General features: G+C 39.4%; 1 protein-coding gene across 1 annotated transcript in view; it reads right to left on the bottom strand.

Moving 5' to 3' along the window:
* Positions 1 to 13,353, bottom strand: part of SPAG6 (sperm associated antigen 6) — a 71,960-nt gene that overhangs the window by 31,463 nt on the left and 27,144 nt on the right. The window contains exons 5-6 of the mRNA XM_005901643.3: positions 2,252 to 2,457; positions 1,202 to 1,375 (exon numbers count right to left, since the gene is read on the bottom strand). Of these exons, the coding sequence (XP_005901705.1) occupies positions 1,202 to 1,375; positions 2,252 to 2,457 (380 nt within the window). The remainder of the gene's footprint in view (positions 1 to 1,201; positions 1,376 to 2,251; positions 2,458 to 13,353) is intronic.

Here is a 13,353-nt window from a genome sequence, read left to right as displayed (position 1 = left end):
TTTTAGGATTTGAAATAGCTCAACTGGAATTCCATCACCTCCACTAGCTTTGTTTGTAGTGATGCTTCCTAAGACCCACTTGACTTCACATTCCAGGATGTCTGATAATATTACATTAGCATTGCCAAATTTTAAAATTTCAGACCTAAAAAACGGTGGTTCAGTGGTAAAGAATGCACCTGCCAAGGCAGGGGACTCAGGTTCAATCCCTGGGTCAGGAAAATTCCCTGAAAAAGGAAATGGCAACCCACTCCAGTATTTTTGCCTGGGAAATCCCATGCACAGAGGATCCTGGCAGGCTACAGTCCATGGGGTCACAAAAGAGTCGGACACAACTTAGGGACTAAACAACAAAATCTGAAATATCATTCGAAAGTATTATATTTATCAAAGAAATACACAAGGATAACAATCCTGCTATTTCTAATTACAGAATATGCTCACTGTGAGCCTCTCTGCTGTTCAATTTTTCTTACATGACTTTTATCCTTATCGTAATAGATGTCAAAGTGCCTCACATAAACACTAAACCTAGGGCTAGTTCATAACTAGCTAACTGCTGAAACCGCTCCCTGCCCCCTCCACACAATGCGTGAGTATGAAGCAGATTAATCTACCCAAGTTCACTTCGTCTCTATTCTTTTCCCATCTAAGAACCCAGAGCAGGAACCACCATGTGTGAGTGGCTGAGCAGGAAGTTGGTGATCTCTCCCATCCTGGAGGGGCAGTGTCTCTCACTACGCCCAGATGACCTAGAGTGACAGGACAACAAAGGTCCACGGTCCCTACAACTTAGAAGTGGAAAGCAGACAATGATTAATGATTAAAAACTGAGATTTCAGACTCAAATTCCATTGCTACAACCCAGTGGTTCTCAAGTAGGGGCACTTTCGTCCCCTTGGAGACAGTTGGTAATACATGGGGACATTTTTTATTGTCACAACTTAGGGGAGGGGCGCTGCTAGCATCTAGTGGGCAGAGGCCGGAGATGCTGCTGAACATTCACTCTACAGTATACAGACAGCCCCCCCCACGACAAGGGTCATCTCGGCCAAAACGACCACTGTGCTAAGGGTGAGAAACCCCTCACAACACGTGACACCACCCGGGGCCCTGTCAACAAATTGATGTTCTGCTTAATAACTTAAACTAACAGCATGTGGTTGTATTTCGAAGCTGATTTCTTTTCCCCTTGTTTTACCTCGGGTGTATGTTTTGCAATCTCTCTAATTAAAGTAGAAGCGTTTTTCTTCACGTATTCATCTTTGTCCTTCAGACAGGTAAGTACCACTGGAAAAATCTCTGCTTCGACCACCATTTCTGCCAGATCCACAGAATGTTTCGCGATCTGACTGAGAGCTGAAAGGACCTGACGCTGTTCAACAAAAACCAAACCCAAACATTACACAGGGTCCACTGTGGAGTTCAGATGTAATTTAAACAGCTTTGTATCACATTCAAATTCCTTTATAAAGAGGAAGAAATAAACACAAATTCAACATAACCTAAGAGTCTTGAAGTATTCACCTCCTACTCTTATACCTAAATACTCAATTTCTTAAATTTCCTAATTTCCAAGTTGAACATCTTAGTTCACACTATTGACTATTTAAATATTTACTTATTGAGGCTGGTCAAAGAATATGACCTTTGGGTGAATATTATTTCTTAATTATGCACTACTTAAATCATTAGTTTATGATAAGTACAGTAATGTAATACAAACATGATCAAGCAGAACTTTGGGCAGGTGGCTGTTACAGTTTTAAAGAATTTTACATTGTCTAATTAACATTGACAATCTTAAAATCTTATAGAACATAACTATTATAATATAAAAGTATAATTGGTGACTATTAACTGAAAATTAAATTTAAGAAAGCTCAAAAGACTAATATGACCATTTTCATAGGAAACATAAATATAATAGTGGGCTAGAAAACCTTTAGGTCCCTTCTAACCCTGAGGTTTAATCGTGACATGATTCCTTACTTTAATTACTGATTCTGATGTTACTTCTAGTTTTCAGCATTGCATGTACTTTTCCCCAGTCACATCTTGATTGTCTAATCCTTACAGCATTGTTTCCACATACGAAAGGACCCAAATACATAATATACCCAGACCTGTTTTGCATGATAATTTACTAATATCTAAAAATGTATACTAACCATCTGCACACATATCGTTTCCATTTTCTTAGATTATCAGAATCCTGGTTTGTTTGTTTCTCAACTTTATTTTTAAATACCTTCAGTTTAGCATCAGGGTTCAGGATCATCTGGGCTAAGTGAGCAATCACTCCTGCATCCACCACTGTCTGTGCTAACTCTGGAGAATGCTTTGCAATATCACTGAGGGCTGAAACAGCAATCCTTTTCAAAGCAATTTCTGGCTCCTGGATACAGAGCACTAAGAGAGGAACAGCTCCCGCATCCACCACAGCTTGTGACAGCTCTGTGGGTCCAAGAAAAGTAATTAAGTGAGTATGGGTGACTGACCCTTGTACAAGCCACTTTTCACCCTGACAGATACAGCAAAGCGAAAAGGGGAGGGTGTACTTCACTGTCTCGACATCTGCATTTCAAATCAGCCTTCCTGGTTTCATGAACCATGTGGGCCAATCGCGAGCTGAAAAGAATACAGGTCAATAGATGGACCTCCATTTACATGAACACATTTGAGGTAGATTAGGCTGAAATGGCTTGTTATTCTTTTTTTTTTTTTTTTTTTAAGAGAGTAAGCAGATGTCAGCTGTTTAAGCTCTGACAATTCTGCACTTCTCAATAGGCAAGCATTTTATGCATGGTTTACAATAACAGAGAAAATTAAAGTACCAAAAATTTACCAACCACACTAATTAGGCAGTATTTTGTTCTATTTACATGAGTAAACATTAACATGAATCTCGTGCCAATAATGTCGATTTTTTAATTCCTTTCATCTTATCATATTTTAAAAGATTTTTTAAAACTTTGTACACAAAAGGTGCATTTTTGTTGTACATACAAAAACATTTTAAAAAATGAGAACTACAACCAAACAACAGGATTTAATATATAAAATTTAACATTAAAGAAATTAATCATAAGCATTTGATATGTCAGAAATAATATCTTTCAAATATACATGTTGATTTGTGTGTCCAAGAATAACAGCTATAAAAAAATAACACAGTTTTTAAATTACAGAGAATGTAAGGTAAACAGGCAGACCCATATATGTGTAAAAAATGTCTTTTCAGAAGCATAAAATACACTGCATAGTTACAGATCCTACTCTCGTGTTCATGGCCTCTCTTACTGAATCACATACACCCATTTATACAACCTCTTCCTTTCAAATTATGTTCTCATTTTCTCAGATGTGTAGCAGCTTGACAATTTATATCTTTTCTGTTATTTAAAAAAATTTGTATTGGGAGTATAGTTGTTTTACAATGTTGCATTAGTTTCTGCTGTACAGCAAAGTAAATCATATACATATATGACTATATGTATATGATATATAATATCATAATCTTTTTTAGATTTCTTTCCCATTTAGGTCACCACACAGCAGAATGTAAATTGGTACAGCCACTATGGAGAACAGTATGGAGAGGACTCAAAAAACTAAAAACAGAACTATCATATGACCCAGCAATTCCACTCCTGGACAATTTATGTCAATAGCCAAATTATCAATTCAGCATATCAGTCTTTAAAGAAGAGTCTTTAATTTTTCAAACAACTGGTAATATCACATTTTCTAAAAGGAAATAATGTTAGAAAATGAAGGTTAGTGTCCAACACTTGTTTTCCTTCAATTATTATAATTATCTGAGAAGTCCCATATTGTATAAATGATTCATTCATTCTTTCATTAAACAAGTATCAATGGAAGGTTATTATGTGCCAGACTCATTCAACGCTGGCGCAAATGATACGCTTCTAAAATTAACATTATGCTGATTAGCAAATATGTTTCAATTAAAAAATCCAGTGTGAAATATGAAATACAATGGGAAGTTAATATGTAATCTCAAGAACCAGAGGCAGATAAGAGGAATATGTTTTTTAAAAAAAGGTGGGAAGGGGACTGTCTTGGTGGTCCAGTAGTTAAGACTCTGCTTTTACTACAGGGAGCATGAGTTCAATCCCTGTTCAGGGAAATAAGATCCCACATGCTGCACAGTATGCCCAAAAAGTAAAAATAAAAAATAATTTTTTAATTAAAAAAAAAAAGACAACAGCAGCAACTGACTGGAATATCCACCTCAAATCAATAGAAGACATTCCTCAGAAACCGCTCTGAGATTCTACTGCCATTCCCTGAAGACCAACAATATAGCAGGTAAAGCAGGTGATCACTCTTTCTTCCCAAGGGAAAAGGGAAGAAAACATAAGGGTGTGATATCATGCAATTTCCAGATATAATTTTTATATTCTACTTTAATAATTAGCATGTTAATTTAATTCAATTCAAATTATACAGGTGTGGTATGGTTGTTGCTGTTGTTCAGTCGCCCCACTGTGTCTGACTCTATGTGACCCCATGGACTGCAGCATGCCAGACCTCCCTGTTGTATGGTAACATCAAATTTATATAGTCATATTCAAGGGTGCCTGGAATCTATATATCCAGGTGACCCTTGAACAACGCTGGATTTGATCCACGTGGGTCCACGTGTAGGCGGGCTTTTTCAATGATAAACTCTGCGGTACTGCACCATCAGTGGTTGATTGGATTCAGGATCTCAGACATGCAGGAAGTGATAATATGAGGGCTGACTGTAAATTATACTCAGATTTTCCACTCCAGGGAGGGTCAGCACCTCTAACTCCCACATTGTTCAAGGTCAACTCTACTAGGCTGAATATTTTATTTTGAGAAAGCATAAGGATTACTTCATCTATGTATGTATTTTCACTTTCACACTGTTTCTAAGAGTAAAGAATATGCAGTGAACAATTAAAAGTACTATTAATGAAAACAAAGTTCTTTAAAACAAATGTTACGGTTGTAACTCCCATACATTGTATTCTTTCCTTGAATAATTGAGTTCTGTTATCCTCCTTTCCCTGAACTCTGTTATGAAAGAAACCCCAGTTTTTCTGGCTTGTTACCCATTTCCATCTAAAGCTGCTTTCCATTCTTTCTGAAATAGTAATGCTAAATGAGGGGAAGGATGAGTAGGGTACCAAAGAAAGGCTTGCCTGAAAGGAATGAAGCTTCTAGGGACCTGGATGGGGCCTAGCAATCAATGCTGTACTTGAGTTTCATATACTTTCTCTCTCCAGTTTACATGGTCCTTCAAAACCTGGCTCTGCTCTTAGATGGCACACACTGTTATTAATAAACAATATTGTTCAACCACCTTCATACATATACTGGGTACAAGATGTATATACAGGTAAGAGTACATACATACACTACATTATAATAGGCCTAAATAACGCAAGCCATACTACTGGGTTGGCCAAAATGTTCATTCAGGTTTTTCCATAAGATATTATGGATATTATGGATGTTATGGAAAAACCCAAATGAACCTTTTGGCCAATCCAATATGTTACACAAACCACAGGCTAACTATTTCATCCTGCCTCTACCGCTCTTTTTTCCTGTGGTGTATCTTTCTTCTCTTCCGTACCATTGCTTCCTCTGGTATTTCTGTACCAGTCGCAGTTGGCTTCTTGTCAGTCAGGGCATGGGCTTGTGAACCAATCCTGGCAAATGGGACCTGGGTAGAAGTCAGCTGGAAGCATCTGTGAGAAATTTTCCTCTGTAATAAACAGAGATACACAGGAGGAAACACCACCTCATCTGTGCTGGACATGGGCACATCTGCCTGCAAATGACATCTGGGAACTCCTACATCCATCTTGCAACTGTAATAGGAGAAATCGCCAATATGCTGAGGATGGCTGAGTACAAAAATAAGAAACATCTGGGTCCCCCGTGACACTGTTCAGCTGCATAACCAACCTTGGAATGGCCCTGACTCTGAATTTTGTATCATGTGAAATGAAAAACATCCTCAGGCTTAAGCCACGTGTGGTTGATAGTCTGACTTACAGCCCCAGCCATACTGATATGATTCTGCCCTCTCAGGCTTGGTGTATGCACATATTTTGCTCTCTTTTCTGGTCATTTCGTGTTCATTACGTGCTTCCTGTGTGCCAGAAACTGGGTTAGTTAGATCTTGGGGAAGTCAAATAAAGTAAAACATTGCTCTGTCCTGGTGGACTTTGCTAAAGGTGAGTGTGTGAACAGACCGCAGTGCAGAGTGGGGCTGGGAGTCAATACGTGGAGTGTTTGGGGAAATGTACACGGTGCAATTTCAGGCAGTGCTTCCCATTTTCCTTCCATCTCCCCTTTTCTTCTTCCCTATACTTTTCTACTCTTAAAAAAAAAAAGGCAGGAATAACCAAAACCCTCAAAAAACCAAAACCCTCAAAAAAAATCTAGTATACTTAAAAGTTAATATCCATAGAGGACTTCCCTGGTGGTCCGGTAGCTAAGACTCTGTGCTCCCAACCCAGGGGACCGGGTTCAGTCCCTGGTCGGGGAACTCAATCCCACAAGCTGCAACTAAAAGATTCTGCTTGCAGCAACTAAGACTCAACACAACCACATAAATAAATACATTTTTTAAAGTTACTCCCCATAGGAGAAATCTCACAGAATTCATTTTAACTCTAATTTGGAAATGAGTTTGGGTTGTTTAATTATTACACTTTGGAAATCAAAGATTGATATGTACAGACGTTCATAAAAGTTTTAACCAGGGGAAAAAACAAGCCAAGAAATTTATCTTCAGTGTGGGAAAATATCTTAACCTCCTTGTAAATTTTAAATGAATCTTCAAAAAGTGAATTTTTAACAACTGTATCTTCTTTTATGCAAGAACATGTGACATAATCATATACTGTTAGGTAACCAGCAAGATTAGAAGTAGTTATGCCAAAAAAAAAAAAAATCAGAGAAAAAAGGTTTTCTGTTATACCAACACGTTAATAGGATTTAAGTGGGGTTTATAGCACTATTCCCCACTCCAGTACACTTGCCCGGAAAATCCCATGGATGGAGGAGCGTGGTGGGCTGCAGTCCATGGGGTCGCTAGGAGTCGGACACGACTGAGCAACTTCACTTTCTCTTTTCACTTTCATGCATTGGAGAAGGAAATGGCAACCCACTCCAGTGTTCTTGCCTGGAGAGTCCCAGGGACGGGGTAGCCTGGTGGGCTGCCGTCTCTGGGGTCACACAGAGTCGGACATGACTGGAGTGATGTAGCATAGCATAGCATAGGGCACTATTGGTGATATATTTTCTTCTCTATTTGCCAAATTTTCTTCAATGTAATTATTTTTTAAAAATAAAAGAAATATGAACATGTCTTTGACTATACACATAGCTACTGCTGGGGCTAACTATACTAACATTATTATTATAAAGGAAAAATAAATATAAATACTTTAGCTTACTTCTCAATATGGAAGAAAGTTTCTTATTCTTAAAAATGGTGGGAATATATATCTCCTTTAAACAAATTAGGAAAGAATGCATAATTTTTCTTTGAAAAATTACAAATATATTCTAGAAATACTATTCGCTTTTTCACACTTTCCTTCTTGTCTTAATTCATGCCTTTGTTACAGTTAAAATACTACATTTTTTAAATGCTAAGTGTTATCCATTTTTAACAATTTTTTAGGCTTCAAATTGTCAGTGGAAATAAAGCTATCCAATAGCACCTTCCTTATTCATAAATAATAATTAAAGCCATTGATTGCATGCATGTAGACAACTGATATACAGTCCTCAAATCTGATGGTCAGCTATTTCCAGCCAAGGAATAACTAGTTCTCTCCGGCCTCCTCAACACCTCATTGCTGAGTGAAGGAAATGAGGCAGCCATCTCCATGGAACTTTGTCAAGCTCAGTATGACTTTAGATTTAATTTTTTAAACAAAAAGAGACACAGATAAAAGGGGGGACATTTGAGATCAACAACATTCATAAAATTACTAGTATCTAAAGCTGGATGAATCAACTATTATAAATGACTTTATGCGGACTAGACAGGAACAACACAAACAGGAAAGTCCATCAGTGTATAATAGGTACAGGTGAAACCAGGTGCATCAGGCAAAAGTGATTTTGCTTTAATAGTGCTCATCATGGCCTTAGGGCTTCTCTGGTGGCTCAGTGGTAAAGAATTCGCCCGCCAAGGCAGGAGCTGCAGGTTCAATCCTTGAGTTGGGAAGATCCCCTGGAGAAGGAAATGGCAACCCACTCCAGTATTCTTACCTGAGAAAGCCCATGGATAGCAGGAGTCTGGTAGGCTACAGTCCACGGGGTCACAAAAGAGCTGGACACAACTAAACAACCACCATGGCCTTAACCCCTCTTAACTGTTACAGCTCATGGTTTGGTTAGATCAGCAGTGGTAAAGACAGGGCCCAGGCAAGTAACTAAAATAAGTGAAGCCAGAGGAACAATAACTGAGTGGGGAGCACAGTAAACTGGAAAAACATATGCACCAGATACAAGGAGCACCATCTACTCAGTTTCTTCAGCCCAGCGCTGCCGCGTGGGAATGCAGACCTAACCACTGTCAGATCCTTGGATTTTTCCAGAGATGCCAGACATCTGATTGCTTTGTTTTTAAGTTTTGGAAACTTTAAAAAACAAAACAAAAAAACACTGTGTAAGACAACATGCATGTGTGCGTGCTAAGTCACTTCAGTTGTGTCTGACTCTTTTGTGATCTCCATGGACTATACCCCGCCAGGCTCCTCTATCCATGGGATTCTCCAGGCAAGAATACTGGAGTGGGTTGTTGTGCCCTGCCCCAGGAGATCTTCCTGACCCAGGGATCGAACCCACTTCTCTTATGTCTCCTGCATTGGCAGATGGGTTCTTTACCACTAGTGCCACCTGGGAAGCCCCCTAAAACAACACAGTGCAGGCCAAATAAAATATGTTCGTCATTTTACAATCTTAGGCTTAAATCTTAAACCTTCTGAAATGAGCTGTGGGGACTTTCTGGATGTGAAAAAGGTGTAGTTCTCTCTACTTTTGATTCTTGAAGACATGTTGTGGAGTCATAAAGGAAGAACCACTATTGTGGTTATATAAGAAAATTCAGAGGTGAATTCCAAGAGACTGACAAAAACCTAAAAACTGGCCTGTAAAAAAAGGATTAATCTAAACATATATTACGATACTCAGCTAATTTTCCTGCTCACAATGGCAATGTAGGAGGGAAGAATTTGAGCAAAATTAAGTGATCCATCATGAGAACTCACAAAAAGGACTCAAAATGAAGAGGTTCTCCAAAAAGAAAAAAGAAAGGAAAAAATATGTATATATATTTAGCACACTAATTCAAAAGTAATTAGGCAACTCAAATACCTCAGGGACTCTAATTTCTTTTAACTTTATATATTTTTCCAAACACTGCTTGTAACTCATTGTTTTTAAACCCAACAAAAAGTTATGTTTTACAGTATTTGCTTCATTAAAAATAAAATTATGAATCATTATTTCTTTGCATTTAGTTTGCCCTATTTATCGGTTTAAAGATAGGCTGGTTTTGCATCTGGCTGTAAAATACATAACTGTATTACTTCAAAACCTGTTTGAAGTAAAGCAGGTTAAAAAAAGATTTAAGATTTGGCTACAACTTATGATGTTAATCTTACATTATCAAGCCATTCAACCAAGTTTTTCATGATTTGGTGAAATCACAGTCAAAACAAATACGGAGTTGCAATCACCAAAGTTAGTTATATGCTGACCATTGGTGGCTCAGACTGTAAAGAATGACTGCAGTGTAGGAGCCCTGGGTTCAATCCCTGGGTTGGGAAGATCCACTGAAGGAGGGCATGGCAACCCACTCCAATAGAGGAACCTGATGGGCTATAATCCATGGCGTCACAAAGAGTCAGACATGACTGAGTAACTAAGCACAGCACAGCATACTCCAGTTTGACTTTAGAAATGTCACTTCCAAAGTAGAAGAATTTGTCTAGTTTTTGGTCTAATCCACTGTTTACAATGGGTTGTTACCTACTGCTATGTAACATCACACCAAACTCAGCTGCTTAAAACAGGAAACATGTATAGTCTTATTGTTTCTATAATAAGAATATAGGAATCTGGGAGAGAACCTCAGCTGGAGGTTCAGGAATCTGGGAGAGAACCTCAGCTAGAGGTTCCGGAAGTGACCTCTCATGAGGCTGCAATTAAGCCATTAGCTAAGGCTGCAGGTATCGCAGGCTTGACTGGCTCTACAGCATCTTTTCCCAGCACAGCCATGGGAATGTTGGAAGAAGGCATCAGTTCCTCCCTGTTTCTGGGTCTTTCCATAGGCTGCTCATGATGAGGCTTCCCCCAGAGTGAGAGATCCACAGGAGAGAACCCAAGACAAAAGCTGTAGTCTTTCATAATCTAACCTCAGAAGGCACATACCATCACTTCGGCTATATATCTTTGGTGCAACATGGAAGCAGATTACACAGGGATGTGAATAGGAGGAGGCAGACATGGAAGCCAGCTAGCAAGAAACCTTTCAGATCAGAGATCAGATCAGTCGCTCAGTCGTGTCCGACTCTTTGCGACCCCATGAATCACAGCACGCCAGGCCTCCCTGTCCATCACCAACTCCCAGAGTTCACTCAGACTCACGTCCATGGAGTCAGTGATGCCATCCAGCCATCTCATCCTCTGTCGTCCCCTTCTCCTCCTGCCCCCAATCCCTCCCAGCATCAGAGTCTTTTCCAATGAGTCAACACTTCACATGAGGTGGCCAAAGTACTGGAGTTTCAGCTTCAGCATCATTCCTTCCAAAGAAATCCCAGGGCTGATCTCCTTCAGAATGGACTGGTTGGATCTTCTTGCAGTCCAAGGGACTCTCAAGAGTCTTCTCCAACACCACAGTTCAAAAGCATCAATTCTTCGGTGCTCAGCCTTCTTCACAGTCCAACTCTCACATCCATACATGACCACAGGAAAAACCATAGCTTTGACTAGACGGACCTTTGCTGGCAAAGTAATGTCTCTGCTTTTGAATATGCTGTCTAGGTTGGTCATAACTTTCCTTCCAAGGAGTAAGCGCTTTTTTAATTTCATGGCTGCAGTCACCATCTGAAGTGATTTTGGGGCCCAGAAAAATAAAGTTTGACACTGTTTCCCCATCTATTTCCCATGAAGTGCTGGGACCGGATGCCATGATCTTTGTTTTCTGAATGTTGAGCTTTAAGCCAACTTTTTCACTCTCCACTTTCACTTTCATCAAGAGGCTTTTGAGTTCCTCTTCACTTTCTGCCATAAGGGTGGTGTCATCTGCATATCTGAGGTTATTGATATTTCTCCTGGCAATCTTGATTCCAGCTTGTGCTTCTTCCACTCCAGCGTTTCTCATGATGTACTCTGCATAGAAGTTCAATAAGCAGGGTGACAATATACAACCTTGACGAACTCCTTTTCCTCTTTGGAACCAGTCTGTTGTTCCATGTCCAGTTCTAACTGTTGCTTCCTGACCTGCATACAGATTTCTCAATAGGCAGATCACGTGTTCTGGTATTCCCATCTCTTTCAGAATTTTCCACAGTTTATTGAGATCCACACAGTCAAAGGCTTTGGCATAGTCAATAAAGCAGAAATAGATGTTTTTCTGGAACTCTCTTGCTTTTTCCATGATCCAGCGGGTGTTTGCAATTTGATCTCTGGTTCCTCTGCCTTTTCTAAAACCAGCTTGAACATCAGGAAGTTCACGGTTCACATATTGCTGAGCCTGGCTTGGAGAATTTTGAGCATTACTTTACTAGCGTGTAAGATGAGTGCAATTGTGTTGTAGTTTGAGCATTCTTTGGCATTGCCTTTCTTAGGGATTGGAATGAAAACTGACCTTTTCCAGTCCTGTGGCCACTGCTGAGTTTTCCAAATTTGCTGGCATATTGAATGCAGCACTTTCACAGCATCATCTTTCAGGATTAGAAATAGCTCAACTGGAATTCCATCACCTCCACTAGCTTTGTTCGTAGTGATGCTTTCTAAGGCCCACTTGACTTCACATTCTAGGATGTCTGGCTCTAGGTCAGTAATCACACCATCGTGATTATCTGGGTCGTGAAGATCTTTTTTGTACAATTCTGTGTATTCTTGCCATCTCTTCTTAATATCTTCTGCTTCTGTTAGGTCCATACCATTTCTTTCCTTTATCAAGCCAATCTTTGCATGAAATGTTCCTTTGGTATCTCTGATTTTCTTGAAGAGATCCCTAGTCTTTCCCATTCTGTTGTTTTCCTCTATTTCTTTGCATTGATTGCTGAGAAAGGCTTTCTTATCTCTTCTTGCTATTCTTTGGAACTCTGCATTCAGATGTTTATATCTTTCCTTTTCTCCTTTGCTTTTCGCTTCTCTTCTTTTCACAGCTATTTGTAAGGCCTCCCCAGACAGACATTTTGCTTTTTTGCATTTCTTTTCCATGGGGATGGTTTTGATCCCCATCTCCTTTACAATGTCACGAACCTCATTCCATAGTTCATCAGGCAATCCATCAGATCTAGTCCCTTAAATCTATTTCTCACTTCCACTGTATAATCATAAGGGATTTGATTTAGGTCATACCTGAATGGTCTAGTGGTTTTCTCTACTTTCTTCAATTTAAGTCTGAATTTGGCAATAAGGAGTTCATGGTCTGAGCCACAGTCAGCTCCTGGTCTTGTTTTTGCTGACTGTATAGAGCTTCTCCATCTTTGGCTGCAAAGAATATAATCAATCTGATTTCGGTGTTGACCATCTGGTGATGTTCATGTATAGAGTCTTCTCTTGTGTTGTTGGAAGAGGGTGTTTGTTATGACCAGTGCATTTTCTTGGCAAAACTCTATTAGTCTTTGCCCTGCTTCATTCCGTATTCCAAGGCCAAATTTGCCTGTCACTCCAGGTGTTTCTTGACTTCCTACTTTTGCATTCCAGTCCCCTATAATGAAAAGGACATCTTTTTTGGGTGTTAGTTCTAAAAGATCTTGTAGGTCTTCATAGAACCGTTCAACTTTCTCTTCTTCAGCATTACTGGTTGGGGCATAGACTTGGATTACTGTGATATTGAATGGTTTGCCTTGGAAACGAACAGAGATCATTCTTTCGTTTTTGAAATTGCATCCAAGTACTGCATTTCAGACTCTTTTGTTGACCATGATGGCCACTCCATTTCTTCTGAGGGATTCCTGCCCACAGTAGTAGATATAATGGTCATCTGAGTTAAATTCACCCATTCCAGTCCATTTCAGTTCGCTGATTCCTAGAATGTCGACATTCACTCTTGCCATCTCTTGTTTGACCACTTTCAATATGCCTTGA

The sequence above is a fragment of the Bos mutus genome, chromosome 13, assembly GCF_027580195.1.
Source record: "Bos mutus isolate GX-2022 chromosome 13, NWIPB_WYAK_1.1, whole genome shotgun sequence".
Classification (NCBI taxonomy): domain Eukaryota; kingdom Metazoa; phylum Chordata; class Mammalia; order Artiodactyla; family Bovidae; genus Bos; species Bos mutus.
Note: the sequence above shows the minus strand (reverse complement) of the source record. Positions and strands in the feature narration are given on the sequence as shown.